Consider the following 15,230-nt stretch of genomic DNA (forward strand, 5'->3'; position numbering starts at 1 on the left):
TAAGGCAATAATAGTAAGTATTTGCTGTGCTTTGTGGTATGAATCATGCAGTAGTTTCATCGCTCCTTAGTCAGACAGGAAATGCTAAAGACAGGAACAACAACAAAGGTGAAATCTTTCTGCTCATGGCTCTTCATTGTTCATCACCTCCATCTGGCAGACATTTTACCTGTAGGCAACGCCCCAGATTAATCCCTGTCTATACCCACACAGGATTTACAGTGACTACCCTCAAGCTCTCTATCCAGTCAGCCTGCTGTTGCTCCTGATTGTTGTTCTAGAAGGGACTGCTAAAGTTCCTCACCAACGAAATTTGAAATAGGGCTGAAACGATTGATCATAATGAATCAATTATTGAAATAGTCGTCAACTAATTTAGTAATCTTTTAATCCTTAACGATAGAATACAGACTCTAAAAAATGTCGTATTTAAAAAGCTGATTAAATTATTTGTTTATTTGCGTCTTTTAATGTGTTTATAATGTTGTATAAAAAACGCATTGGTGGTTAAATGAAATGTGCCCATATTGTATCCGATTAACCGATTGCTAAAATAATCGTTGGCTGCCGCCCTCATCTGGACTTTCGTTCTCTAAGCTGAGATAAAAGTCGTTTGTTATTCACTGTGTAGTTAAACAAGCCCTTCTTCCCTGCCAATCTGTCCTGCCCTCGCTGCTGCTGCTGCTTCTGTGACCACCAAATCAAGGCTGGCAACATATCAAGCTGGTGGGGTCCAACCTGGAACTCCGTCAGGTGTCATGGAAACAGCGAGTGGAGGTCATCCCCAGTCGCCTCAGCACAGACACAGAGATGAGCTCAGACGAGAAGCCCCACCCCAGCTACTCCCACACGCCCCTGCCAGGTGAAGACCGCCCCACCAGATCGACCGAAAGAGTCAGACAGACAGCGAGCATGCCAGCTGTCGGTTATTGCACGGCCAGTCCTCGTCCTTTTTTTTTTTTTTTTTGCACCTTTCCCACCTGTTCTCCCACCAGCGTTGAGCGTTGGCATCAACTGCCCCACGTCCAGTTGATGATACAAAGGGGAGGGGCTTTTCCAGGTGCCCGCCCCTGTCTGTCCTCTCTGCGTCCCACTGGAGTGGGTGGTGATCTGGAGGAAGCTTTTTGCTGTGTGTTGCAGTACGTGGGAGGGAGCAGGGCGGGGGGGAACTGCGTTCCTTGTTGTTGCAAAGACGAGAACTTTACTGCACTTGGTTTCTTCTTCTTCAGGTTTCTTCTTCTTCAGGTTCTTCAGGCGCATTTTGATGGGAAGCACTATGAAACCTCATGAAGCATTTACGCTGCCTTATAGACTTCTTTTGTGTGTTCATCCTCCAGTTTTTCACTAATGCACGTGTCAAACTCAAGGCCTGACTTCAAGAAAACAGTTGTGTGCTTAAATGTCATTTCATCAATCAAATTAAAGCAGTTTTATTGGTTCACTTCCAAATTATATTAATCAATCCCTCCACTTTTTTGAAATCCCCACAAAATCAATAGAGCCCCACATTTTTTCACACTGCTGCATAATTGTAGATTCGTTGTGAATTTAATGCAAGAATGGTCAAAAACAATCTTAATGACTGCTAACTCCCACCTGCAGGTGGCAGTATTTCATACTCAGCCTTAGTTGATGTCAAGCTATAGTTAATACAGCGAGTAACTAAAACTCACATTTACAGTGATCCATAAATATTGCAAAGTTTCTTGCAAATATTTCTAAATTAGCACCACGAAATCTGTGATTTTGATTGCAAAAAAAATCACAAAAACAATGGTGAAATCCTGGTGTGGCTGATCAATGTGAAAATGTCAGTATTCTTTTAATTTAATAAGTACTTATCAAATGCAGACACAGCTATTTATTAATATCTTAACAGTTTTTTAAGGAGCTTTAGTGATACATTCTGGCTCAACCAACCTTTTGAGAATATTCGTGATCTCAACATGGCCCCAAAATAAATGAACGCACCAACCTTATTCCACTTCATTAGGATTTTATGAGAAAGACCGATGCAACGCTGTGCACGATTATGAAGAATAGAAAAATCATACACGGATTTTGCAGATAGAAAATTTACAATGTGACGTACATTCATATTCAGACTTCTTTTCTCTGATCCCTCCTCCCCAAATGAAATCCACTAAAACCAATTGGCATCAGAAATCACCTAATTAGTAAAAAAAAATTGTGTATAATTTCATCTGGGTGTAAAATGCCATTTTTGTAGGTGCTTTCCATCAACAGAAGTGTAAGCTGTTAAAACCGAACGGACGTGTCTTTCAGATTACATGTCGAACGGCAGGTGGGAGCAGAGCTTCCTTTTCCCAGGAGGCTCAACAACCCGCAACCTTTCAACATCATCCTCTCCCATGTCCACTCTGAGCTCCAACTACAAAGGTGGAGCTGGCGGCTCCTTCACCACAGAGACGCACACCACCTACATGACTGGGCCAGGTAAGGAAGATGGACACCAGATGCTGTGCTGAGCTTGACCAAGCTTCAGGACCTTATATGTGTGTGTCGTACTATATCATTGGGTATCAATGCCTATACTCATACGGATACATTTTATTTAAGTTTGATGTATCGTTATCCTTCTGACGGCTAGGTGTTTTTATGTTTTTGTAATTATCTTGTTTGCACCTTGGAGAGAGTTTGGACAAAGTTGTTAGGTGTCTACAAAACACGTTAAAATCACATCAACATGACAAAAGGTAACAACAGAAAAGCAAAACACACGGTGTACATAGGGCCGGACCACAAATCAATAAGATTATAAATTGTGATGGACACATGATCAATATCAATAGATAATACATCTGTTAGAATATTCAATGAACTCCAATGCAGAACCGCACAGCATTCTGGGAGTTGTAGGCGGAGGAAAGGCCAACCTCTCATGGGCAGCTAAGCTAGGCGAGTGGTATCAATTAACTCACTCACTCTTTGGTTGCCTAGCAACAACATATTGAGTAACAACAGCGGTTTCAGGTTTTGCCACCATTCTTCATGGCTGCTTAAGAATAAACGGCGGGGAGTGAAACCTGTGGATAAAATAGGAAAGTCACGTCTCCAGTTTGACAGTATTTCAGATATTTAAAATAAAATTTAAAAAATGAATAATTATTGACATATTGACTGATATGAGACACTTACATTGTGATGTTTTTCAGCCATATTGTCCAGCCTTAGGTGTACATTTGTCTTAAATAAAGTGCAAAAATTATAATTTGAGAGCAAATAACGACATATTTTCTAGTTTCTAGAGAAACTACAACACTAAAATAAATTTCAAACGGGAATCTGAAATTGAAGTCTCAATCTTATCACGGCAGCATCAATCCGATACTGATATCCAATTAGTGTCGATATTATTGATATTTTTGGATCAATCAGCCCGCCTCTAATTCGTTCTCTCTTTCTGTCCTTACGCAGGAAGCCCCCGCAGACAGGACATGATTAGAGGGGGGATCCACACAACCGAAGTCCTGATGAGGAAGCGCTCAGAGAACAGAGGATACACAGATGAAAATATTCGGGACTCCATCGTCATAGGAGACGATAAGTTCCCAGATCTGAGTGAGTTTCCATCAAGCCTCTGCGCTGATTTCATTAATTATTACAGTGTTTAGTTCCTCCTGTCTCTGCAGAAGACAGGAGACACGTTTATCTTGGCGTGTAATAATTGTTCGGACATGGCGGGTAAACTGTGTGAGCGCATGAAACTGATGGCTTGGACATCTGTCAGCAGGGTTGGGGCCGCTATGCTGACTATCGCTCTGCTTTCTGTTTACTTCCCTCCCTTTCTGCTGTTCCGTGTTCTTCGTCCTCCCGGCACCTTCTTCCTCCTCCCTCTGCTAAAAGCGCCATCAGGTGGGTTTGGCTACGCTGGCTTGCAGAGCAGCTCTCAGACCCAGTACAGCTACAGCCTGTCTCAGGGCTCCAGGGCCAGGACTCAGTCGCCAGAGGTCAATGAAGCCCTATACAGCCTGGACAGAGTGCTCCATGGTAAGTCCTCCACATTCATGCATGAAGGCAGCGGATGCATTTGCCATGTTTCCAAAATGCAACCATCTTTGTCAGTGGCGGTTTTTGATATGGGCAGTTGCCCCGGGTGGCATTAGCAAGGAGAAAGCACAAGCATTGTGTCCAGTCAATGGAGAGTCGGCGCCCCCTGCTGCTGAGAACAGGATGAGTATTTTAAATGCTTAATGCCGACGGAGGAATATTTTATGCCACTTCAGAATTCCGACAATTTCCTGAAAATTGTCTAAATTCATGTGAAAACCAGCACTGTGTCAGTCACATAAATTAAACCAACACTTAAACCACTGTTGGTTTAAGTGGCTAAAATGATCTGTCAAAGAAAGAATAATTAATTGATAAGATTATGAAGTTTGAATCTAGATTAACTGTGCAATCAATCATACATTTTCTACATTTTACTACATACAGTGACCTTGTGTCCGTTAAAATTGCATTGATAAAAAGTAAATAAAAGTTGTTTCTGGTCTTTTGACCTTTTCAGCAAATGTTTCGCTTCAGTTAATTTTTGCAGGTGCTGTTTTTGTACTTCTGGGCAGTCTGTCTTACATTAGCAAATATTCATATTATACAATTATCAATATATTACTTGGAAATACCCTCAGAACAACAATATTGTTTATTGCAGTAATTAGTGGGACAATTTATTGTTTTTAAAATTATTTTTATTCTTTCTTTGGGTTGAAACACAGAAACAAATGACCTGCTTCTGAGGTTTTCTCACATGACCCTTTCTGTGTCCGTTCAGATGCCCGCCTCTCTCCTGGCGTCCCAGAAACGCCCAGCAGGCTGGTGTTTTCCGCCTTGGCACCGACCGCACTTAAAGTCAGCTGGCAGGAGCCACGCTGTGAGAAAGACATCCTGGGATACTGCGTTCTCTACCAGCTGCTCAACGGAGGTCCGTTTAGTGTCGTGGCCTTTGGGACCGCTCTCAGATCAGTTTGATATTCTCACTGTAACCACCCTGCTGCGTGTTCACCATGTTGTCTCCCCCAGGAGAGACGAAGCGCCTCAATGTGACAAATCCGGCCGAGAACTCTGTGGTCATCCACGACCTGCTGCCCAACCACTCCTACCTGTTTAAGGTGAAGGCTCAGAGTCAGGAGGGCTGGGGTCCAGAACGGGAGGGAGTCATCACCATCGAGTCAGCTGTGGACCCCAAGAGTCCCCTCAGTCCCATGCCAGGTACCGGATCTGCTGCTGTGCACTCCTAACTCAGAGAAAAGTTTGTTTTTATTGCGTTACCTGAGTTGCAACCTCTGTCCAGGCTCGCCGTTCACCCTGAGTACCCCCAGCGCTCCGGGCCCGCTGGTGTTCACAGCTCTGAGCCCCGACTCACTGCAGCTCACCTGGGAAAAACCACGGAAGCCCATCGGGGACATCTTGAGCTACAGGGTCACCTGCGAACAGCTACATGGTGGAGGTGAGGCAAAATAAACAAAACAACTCATATTGTTGCTGTGCGCCTTGCCAGTCTCTCAGTGTTTAATCATGATTCTGTTCTGTCTAGGCGACATGCGGTCCTTCAATGTAGGCGGTAACAACGCCGAGACCAGTCTGACTGTCCCGAACCTGACCGAGAACGTCCCGTACAAGTTCAAGGTTCAGGCTCAAACCACGCAGGGTTTTGGTCCCGAGAGAGAGGGCATCATCACCATCGAGTCTCAGGACGGAGGTAGGAGATTGTGAAGGAATTGTATTTGAAACGTAATCAATTACGAATTTAATGATGGCACTTGACTTAATGTAATGTTTTGATTGTTGATTCTATGTTGCATGACATTTTTTGTGTTTGTTATGATGTAACATTGCTCCTGAGATGTGCTATACAAATAAAATTTGATTTGATTTTGAACATGCTTATCACTCTTAAACTTTTCCACATTTGTCATGATAGCCACATGTCATTTTTGGTGTGTGGAGGAAGTTAAAACTGATCATTACTGAGCTGAACACTCCATCTTCACCATGACATACGGTGACGGCAGCATCATGCTGTAGCAATGTTGGTTCTTCACCAACGACGGGAAGCTAAATACAGGACAATTCTAGAATAAAGCCTGTCGGAAACTGCAAAGACATAAAGCCTAAACATTTAGCCTGAGCTGCAATTGAATGGTTCAGATCAAATCATGTTCATGGGATAGGATGGCCTAGTCAAAGTCCAGGCTGAACTCAACAGACTCTGTGACAAAAACCTAAAAACGTATGACCACAGTTGTTCTCCATTCAAATTGATTTTGTAAAGAGGAATTGGTTAAAAAAAAAAAGTTTCTAGATGTGCAAAGATGGTGAAGTTTAAAGTTTGTACTTCTGCACTTGATTTTCTCTTTTGACTCAGCGGCTTTTTCTCTCTGTTCAGGTTTTGCAGCAATATGTTTTAAGAATTAATTTAAAGAAAATTTATTTTAACAGTTTGATGTCAAATGAATCCGTTGCCATCTAAAAACCAAAGTTTCATTTAACTTGGCCCTCACTGCTTCCTGTAGGTGCCTTGTCTCAGTACAACAGCCAATCAGTGTCGAGGAGGGAGGTTTTCCAAATGCCTGCAGAAATGACCACAAGAACAAACGTCTCCCACACCATGATCAACGATCCCTACTTCTCAGGTAAGACAAAAAAAAAAAAGTTGACCCCGTCTCTTATAATCCAGTGTTCGCGTTTTAAACCGGAGCTGCTCTCTGTTAACAGACGGGATGATGATGACTCAGCTCACGGAGACGGGCGGCATGGTGAGCCGTCAGGTCACTCGGGAAGTGGTCCAGAGGAGCGTCACGGGAGCATCCACCGTCACAAAGAGAATGTTTTATGAGTCTTAGGAGCTCGTGTGAGCGATGCTCATGATAGCACCCAGCCTGAGAATCAATCGCAAAGCCACAGCGCAAAAAAGTGTTTCAGAGTTTGTACATGTACGTGTGTATAGGGTAAGACTGTGCAACCAAATAAATAAAATTGAAAGTAAAGGCCACTTTTTACAAACTGTGGCCACTTTATTTTCCCCCTCAGTTTCCCACTTAATTGTAGTTCCTGACTTCTTTCCCTAGAGTTTGTAACCTCATTAGTCCCTCTGTTGGCCGACATCTGCTAACCCACCAGGCTTTTAAAGAAGTTAACATAATCCCAACAATCAGGCAATACAATAATCCAAAATAACATCCCTATTCTGTCATCCAAGTTTCATCTTAAAATTAAATGTTTGAGAGGTTTACCTTTACTGTCACTGTGGAATTTTAAAGGGCTTTTGTTTATAAATTATTGTATTAAAGTGTGTGTTTTTCTTCATTCAAGATATACTCATAAATATTCATTGTTTTACAGTTCTGGTTGTTTACATCCACACTAGCTGGTCGCAAGCCCAGGGCATGCATGAGTTTAACAAGGAATCAGAAATTAAACATGTTTGTGCATTTAAAGTGTCTGTACTTCATTACAGCTGTAGTTTTATGCATTTTCTTTCTGTGGCTAATTCAGCATTTTTTGGTTCAGTAGCTTAATGGAAGACATGATACCAGAGAAAGTATGTTTAAAGACAAAGATTGTATTTGCTTGCTGCAGGTTCTACTGTACTTTGGTGTTCATGAGAAATTCTTCTTTGGAAACATTTTCAGATTTTCTTTCATAAATATACTGATATAAGTTGAGCAGTTCATACAATTTTTACTCAGCATGTATCATTCCCATTTAAGCAGGTCCACTTTTAAGCATTTTTTGTACATCAGTTATATTGCACTTAATAAAGATTTATATTAAAAACAATGAATTCTTCTAATGACTGACTTTGCATTACTTATGTGTGAGATCACAGACAAAATGGGACATTTCTAATTTACCGTATTCATGTTTACCATCGTTATATTTAGCACAAAAACAACAGCACGGATGCGTAAACAAGCTCATGCCTGGAAATGTTTGCAGGAAGCTTTAGAAGAAGAATCACGCAGAGATTAAGAGCTCACATGCGTCAGTCCAGTCTGATTATCTGCAGAGGAGCGCTTACTAACACACACAGGGACAGCGTGACTGCACCAAGAGCCTTTATGCTCCCACTATAAACTTTAAAGTCATGAAAAATGTATGATAAAAATGCGTAGTATGAAAATCTAATGGGTTCTAGATGTTTCTCAAAAAGCTCAGAGTGAAAAATCACCAAACAAATGGCTGTTTTTACCTGATGCTTAAAACATTTATCAGTAAAATACAAAGAGTCCAATTCACTAAGTCTCCATGAAGGCAGAGAAACACAAAGTGTGATGTGGATGGAGGGCAGTTCTGGATCCTGATCTCACAAGGCACCTCACAGCGAGAGTCACGCCTCCGGCGCAGACTCGGTGGGTTGCGGAGAATCAGGCGTGAAGAGACTGACGCGCGCCGAGCGACTCAGGTCCACAAGCACGGCCCGGGGCAGAGGCACGGCTGCCGCACGCCCGCGGGCCGGACCACCAGGTCTTTCACCACCTCCACCGTCCCGAACAGGGGGTACAGTTCCTCTGTGAAGTTCTCATTGTAGGTGTACAGGTGCGATCGCTTCTCCACATCGTAGAAGGACAGCTGGCCCACCTCATAGTCCAGATACACCCCGACTTTTCTGGGCGTCGCGTTTTGGGGTAAGAGGGTGGCGGGCACGGTCAGGGCTTTCAGATCTGTGCCCCTCTCCAGCCGGATGGTCAGGTATCCTGTGTCCGTGTTCAGGGAGCGGAAGCCCTGCCTCACGGCGGAGGCTTTAGCCACCCCCAGACGCCAGTCCCTCTCGCCCACCTCCACCTCCCAGTAGTGGCGTCCGGAGGAGTAGGCCTCCTTGCCCACGGCGCACCACCAGCCGTCGAAGCGCCCCGGGCAGGGCGGGACGACGCGGCGCTCCAGGCCGCACCTCAGCCGTTTCTCGTCAGTGGAGATGAGCAGGTTCGGGTTGGCGGACTCTGAGTCCAGGATCACATCCTCTGGAGACACGCAGCCGACAGAAACCATTATATGAGAGATTTAAGCTGCACCTGTGATGAACAATAAAAAGATTTTTCATACCTGATGCATCGCAAATCCAATTCCAGACTGTAAGGAAGAAAAATATATTTTAAAGTTTTGCTAATGCTGATTTTGTATTCTTAAATCGCAGATTAAAAAAAACAACAACCGTTCTGATGACCAACAGTAAATATTGGAGTCCACAACCATTTCTATCAATGTGATATTCATGTTTAACCTGGTCAGCCCAACAAATTTGAATTGGTTTATGAACTGTTTCTCGCATTTTTCAGACTTTTAACTTATAATTTTCATTCGATACTGAACCACAAATTTAAAAAAATAAAATTTAAGGACCAGCAGGTTATCCAGTTCTGAACCAAACACATAAAACAGCCAACAATAGTGTCTTGCTAGATTAGCAATACCTTACCCAAATAAAAAAACAATGAATGCCTTGGATAAAAAAAGCAATACTACGCACTAATTAAGCAATACATCAGCTAGGTAAATTAGCAACATATTGTCCTAGTAACCTAGCAATATTTATCATGTGAAACATTGTGCCTTAATGAAGACATTCAGGTTGTAAACCATTGTTGCTCCCACTTGGTCCATTATAACTTAACCTAATGAAACACCTTGACAACAGGTCAGGAACGCCTGATCCAGCCACAAGCAGCACTTTAAACAAATGAGTCATACCTTGCATAAATATATAATATATCCTAATAAAACAGCAACAGCTAACATGGATCAACTTTTTTCCCAGGTGGATTTTGTTTCTGTGTTTGCCTGAGCTATATACTCTTGGCTTCACAGCTGCAGAAGATAAGGATTTACTAAATGTACAGTATATGTGCATCGAGGGCTGAGAATCACTTAGTGATGTATAATCCCCAATAGTTATGAACTATAACCTCTCAGCCAGAGCTTTGGTGTTTCTGCTGCCTCACACAATTTTGCTGCAGCAATCCAAACACCTGCTTTACTTTCCTCTGACGTAAGGCTTACGCCCCACAACAAACCATGAAGCAATGCCTTATATTTTATAATACAGTAGGTGGATGAATTATTACCACACATAAATATGAAGTAGTAAACCAATGATAATCTGTACTTTTACGTATCTTTTCCTATTTATTCTCTGGACAACTGGCATTGCTTATATTCTGTACAATTTTAACACCTGACATTTTGGAATATTTTTAAATAAGAGATATAAAAACATTTCCTAATCATGAATTCACCCACTTCTCCATTCAGAATCAAAGTCATCTGTTAAGATTTGGGGTCTTTTCATGAAACACTTTTTAAACTTTTAGCGTCGACAAATGAGGACCAACCTAGACACAAATGGAGGATTTCTTTCCTTTCTGTTTTTTTTAACATTCCCTCCCTGCTCCCTCTTATATTATGTTGCTGCATGTTGACGTTGTGATTGCATTGTGCAGGATCATTACGCAACTGGAAAAAAGACTTAGAAGTACCCCTTGGTTGTTTTATTTATACGTTTTTATAGACTCCATGCAGAGGTACGCTATCGCCTTTTTAAAGTAGTATTGACTGCAGACAGTCTTCTGTACGTTTTGATAAACTGGGACTTGCTCCCACAATACCTGAACATGTGAACTTACCGCCGTGTGGGATGTAGCGGACCGCATCTGAAAGAATAAAGAATCATTTAAATGAGAAAAACTTACATTTTGATATGTGGGGGTTCATCTCTGTTCCACTCACCAATCCTCTGGCTCCTCTGCTTCTTCACCAGCCACTGCTTGGTCACATCCTCCTACACACACACACACACACACACACAGAAACACAAAGCTAAAGCAGGCCAAGGAGAAACTGGACAGCCAGGTAACAGGATTAGCATGACTGGACATCATACAGCGGCTCACATACAGCGTTCCATCCACTTATGAGCCGATTACTACTGACCTGAAAACAGATCTGCTGTGTTTTTACTCTATTTGGCTATGAGCTCGTCTCTGTTAGCAGCAGTAAATGTTAGCAGGGAACCGACACCCGGTCAGACCTTTACTGGGCTGTCGGCGTTCAGCACGGCCAGCATGATGAGCTCCACGGCCGGCAGCAGGTTGGGGAGGCGGCCCCTCTTCCACTGGAACTCCAGATCGTCCAGCATCATGAGGACCGGCTCGCCTGGCCAGACAGGAGGCTGGACACAAACAAACACCACAGTGAGACTGCTGACAGCTCCAAACTAGACATGACATTGGGATTATCCAGGCTAATCATCCTCATCAGACATGAGCAGGGAACTGGGTCAGACTGTAATCATATACTGGTTATCTTTGTGTACATTCACCTGGGCCCTGCTTTTAATCTCCCGGGTCCAGTCCAAGATGACCCTCCTGTAGGGGCCCATGTCGTACTCGCCCTCCGACTCCAGCATGCACAGCAGGTGGCCCTTCCAGTCCCTCTTCTCCGGCTTCTCGTACTGGAACTCGGACGGCATGATCTTGTGCTAAATGAGAGACGGAAACGTTTCGAGAAAGAGCAGGAGACTTTTGTTCTTTCGTTTTTCTCCGGTCTGACGCCTCTTTGGCACCTGCACTCTCTTTTCCAAAATGGCAGCCCAGTCCACGAGGAAGTCTCTGCAAACGCTGGCAGGCCAGATGTCCTCGCCGGTCCAGATGTGGCTCAGGATGTTGGATCTCTGGGAAACCAGGACACCAGACTGAGCCGCCATGTTTCAAAGCCACAGTTGGCAAATTACCAGCGTCTTAAAAAAAAGTTACGGTTTCAAAACTCCTCAACTCCTCACCAAAGTTGAGGAGTTGACTGGCTAGAATTTTCTCTGGCTTTGTCAAACTTTACGAAGTAATGTAGCGCTACACCTTTAACAACAGCTGCTGTGAATGACGGCTGTGGTACTTCTCGTTGGCTTCCAAAAACAAAACTTGATTGGAAATCGTTTCAGCGACAAACAAAAGTTTTAATTTTTGATTATGAAACTATATGCATGTTATAAGGCCTTCGGTGGGCTGGCTGCCTGAGCAGATAGCCTGACTAATCCTTTAAGATCCACTTATTATTTATGAAGCTGTATAAAAACAGCCGAAAAACGTATAAATCTCAACACAATAAGGACTTGGCATCATTAGTGGGGCAGGCTCATCCTGGACAGTCCTGAGTTCAGTAAATACCAGCAACTCATCAAAAAGCAAATTACAACAAAATATAGTTTGTATAATCTATACTTAGCTCATCTCTACTCATAAAAGCTCCCGAAAAATAAAATAAAGAAATAAATGTTATATATGACATTAATGTAACGACAATAACCAATGCGCTGGTGGCAGTGGGAATAATTGCTGCTTTTGTGAATTTAAAACGTGAGATGGTTTTGGTTTTATTGTCCTGCGACTCCGTCTCACCTGGCAGATTCTGTTCAGCTCCCGGCCCAGCTCCATGATGAACAGCTGGCTCTCCACCAGCGGCTCCTTCTTCTCCTGCTTCACTCTCTTGCGCGACTCCTGGAGGAGAAACGCCAGGTTACGACGACGAGAGTTTTGTGGGCAATTATTGTGCCGTTTGACACATTTTAAAATCCTGACAAAACCTTTCATTTATCACGCTAACTATGTTTGTAAAAAAAAAAAAAAAAAAAAAACTAACAGGAAGTTTGAACCACTTTCTTACACTTAGAGTTTGAAAGTAACTAATTTACTCAGTTATATGTACTTTAGCAACTTTTTGGGGGGGGGGAAAGTTACTTTAAGGAGTATTTTTACTAAGCTGTACTTTTTAAATTTTACTTCAGTAACTTTGTGATGAAGCATCGCTGCTCTTACTCGAGTAAAACTTCTGGATTCTCCTCCCAATTTACCTGATTTTATTGTTTTCCAGCTGCGCTGTTTACAATGAATTATTCCGCTTGTATGAATTATTTTCACTTTGATCTTTAAAACACCAACATTTCCAACCACCTCTACATCCCGGTCCGTCTGAAGACGTCATTTTTAAATATGAAATGATTGACGTTTTCATCAGTCAGTCGCCTTATTGCCAAATACTTCTTCTCTCTTTTTTTTTTTTTTGAACTCTCGCCTCACTTATTGTACTGCTACTTATTACTTTTACTTGAGTAAAAAAATATACGAAAGTATGGCTGCGAAAGAGTAGCACTACTCCAACTATTACTAGCATTTAATAAAAAAAAGAGTAAATCTAAAAATATTTATTGAATACAATTCAATAATTGTGAATTTTCCAGCAGCATATTGCACTGCTTTAAGTACTGAAGTGATCATTCCGGCAAACTCTGACTGTGTGAATGAAATATGTGAAGCTCACATCACCTGTCAATAACACACATATACAGTATGTGTTAATGTACTCTCAGTTCGGTGCCAATACCTTGAGTCTGATCTTGAGCTTCTTGGCCGGCTCGATAAGGAACTGCAGGCAGCCTTTCATCATGCTGGCGGCCGGAGAGCGAGGCCGATGCCCTCTGCTGCGATAATAAAACAGCTTTAGTGCGCCGGCTCTCATTCTGTCAAGAGCTTGAGTGGGGGGGGGGGGGGGGGGAGGAAGGGAGGGGCAGCGGGGGGCCCCTTCCCCCTCCCACCACTCTCCACGACTGCAAAAAAAAAAAAAAAAGTGATGAGAGAGCACAAAAACGCAGATTTATTTGCGATGGCAAAAGAGAGGGAACAGAGGAGCACCGCAGAGCTCGGAGCACGGCTCTGCGCTCAGAGCCCACAGAGGGGCTCATTATCAGGCACCCTGAGCTGTCATCGTTACACCAGAGAGGAGGAGGGGAGAGGAGGACCGACCGCACACTCCGCTCACCACAACACCACAGAAACAGACTCCATCCCCCCCCCCCCAAAAAAATAATGCACAGTCACAGATTTTCCTGACACTCATGGGTCGATGGAGCTTGATCCAGAGCTTGAAAACTGCAACTTTATTTCCCTGGAGTTGTGAGGCAGCAGTGGAGAGTTTTATTTATTTATTATAAATGGGGTGGTGGTGGGTGGTGGGTGGTATAGGGTGGGGGAGTTTGGACCAGCTTGCTGTTGATTCAGCAGTCAGTCCGCCCCTGCATGCCAGTTTGTTGCGCTGATGGGGATTTTTGCAGTTCGTTCTGTGATGTAGAGAAGGAAGCTGGGCCAAAAAGAAAAGAAAAGAAAAGATGCTGCTGTGGACATTTGACTGGAGACTAAAAATAAATAAATAATAAGAAAATAAATGCACCTGAGCAAATGTGCAACTCAGAAAACACCACCTGGTTGAGGAGAAACAAACAGAAGTCTATTTATACTTTTAAAAATCGGTAATAACTCCTCAATATATAAAAATAAATATATAGCAGTGTTACTAAGAGAGGATGCGTGGCTGCGTACACACGCTGCGGCTACGGCAGGCGGCCGCCACTATATCACTCATTGTCTGACGGAAACAGTGTGGTTGGTTATCGGGACCTGAGCGTCTATAGGTGGCAGAGGAGCTGGAAGATTAAAGGAAATCCGGGATTACCACCGGACCCACTGCAGTACAAACACATGTAGTGACTTTCTATTTTAGGAGTGAACCTCTGCCTACAACTCCATGTCTAAATAGACGGTAAAATAAAAAATAAATAAATAAACGTGCGGGGAATATTTATATAATGGTGAAATAAATAAATAAATAAACCCTTCTTTAGCGAACACGGCGATACACGGCGGGTAAAAAGGAGTTACTTGCGAAATTCTGCCATTTCCCCTGGAACAATAACGCCGTTTTTCTCATTTTAGCTTTGACGTTTAATTCAAGCGAAACATATACAAATTCTCACCTTTTCTCTGTGGGAAATTGTTGTCCTCGGTGAATTCTGCGCGGCTCGCCTGCTCACTTGTTTTCACCCAGAGTGATTGAATCAGAGCTCCGCCATCCTCCACATCCACTCAGCCAGACAGCAGAGCGCGCGCCCTCATCTGACGCCGCCTCCAGTGGGCTGCAGTTCCACCGAGGCGCCGCCGGGGGGAGCTGTAGCCCGGAAAACACCGCTTTTAGCCTCATTCAAAGCCCAAAGCAGACCAAATGGACCCATGTATCACCTTTGTTAGTCTGTAGAATTCGATACAGACACACATGGGAGAGATGTTTCATGTTCTTAAATAAGCAAATACAACTTTTTGGCGAGGCAGAACAGGTTTAAGTCCCTCCAGAGATTTTCTATTGGGTTTAAGTCCAAGCTCTGTGGATCA

At 43.2% G+C, this 15,230-nt stretch overlaps 2 protein-coding genes across 9 annotated transcripts in view; one reads left to right on the top strand and one right to left on the bottom strand.

Moving 5' to 3' along the window:
* Window positions 1-7,803, top strand: part of itgb4 (integrin, beta 4) — a 28,601-nt gene extending 20,798 nt beyond the window's left edge. The window contains exons 34-43 of one of the 6 annotated variants that reach the window (XM_032573810.1): window positions 707-862; window positions 2,287-2,457; window positions 3,439-3,582; window positions 3,868-4,011; window positions 4,796-4,945; window positions 5,044-5,232; window positions 5,315-5,470; window positions 5,558-5,722; window positions 6,537-6,656; window positions 6,739-6,901. In XM_032573810.1, the coding sequence (XP_032429701.1) occupies window positions 707-862; window positions 2,287-2,457; window positions 3,439-3,582; window positions 3,868-4,011; window positions 4,796-4,945; window positions 5,044-5,232; window positions 5,315-5,470; window positions 5,558-5,722; window positions 6,537-6,656; window positions 6,739-6,866 (1,523 nt within the window). In that variant the 3' untranslated portion in view covers window positions 6,867-6,901. Of the gene's footprint in view, window positions 1-706; window positions 863-2,286; window positions 2,458-3,438; window positions 3,583-3,867; window positions 4,012-4,795; window positions 4,946-5,043; window positions 5,233-5,314; window positions 5,471-5,557; window positions 5,723-6,536; window positions 6,657-6,738 lie in introns of all 6 variants that reach the window. The other 5 variants (XM_032573812.1, XM_032573811.1, XM_032573813.1 and 2 more) reach the window with 5 other exon arrangements.
* LOC116726883 (butyrophilin subfamily 1 member A1) lies at window positions 7,566-14,968 on the bottom strand. Of its 3 annotated transcripts, none has more exons than XM_032573823.1 (10): window positions 14,822-14,968; window positions 13,393-13,491; window positions 12,411-12,509; window positions 11,582-11,689; window positions 11,339-11,497; window positions 11,048-11,188; window positions 10,747-10,798; window positions 10,644-10,670; window positions 9,067-9,093; window positions 7,566-8,984 (listed from the first exon to the last, which is right to left on the bottom strand). In XM_032573823.1, exons 2-10 carry the CDS (start codon window positions 13,453-13,455, stop codon window positions 8,425-8,427), a joined length of 1,236 nt encoding a protein of 411 aa, XP_032429714.1. In that variant the 5' UTR covers window positions 13,456-13,491; window positions 14,822-14,968; the 3' UTR covers window positions 7,566-8,424. The 3 variants fall into 3 exon arrangements, with proteins under 3 accessions (XP_032429714.1, XP_032429713.1, XP_032429711.1); XM_032573822.1 differs by having other exon boundaries at window positions 13,393-13,489; window positions 14,819-14,968; XM_032573820.1 differs by lacking the exon at window positions 14,822-14,968 and having other exon boundaries at window positions 13,393-13,542.
* Window positions 14,969-15,230: the final 262 nt, after the last annotated feature.

Source organism: Xiphophorus hellerii, chromosome 10 (assembly GCF_003331165.1).
Source record: "Xiphophorus hellerii strain 12219 chromosome 10, Xiphophorus_hellerii-4.1, whole genome shotgun sequence".
Taxonomy (NCBI): Eukaryota; Metazoa; Chordata; class Actinopteri; order Cyprinodontiformes; family Poeciliidae; genus Xiphophorus; species Xiphophorus hellerii.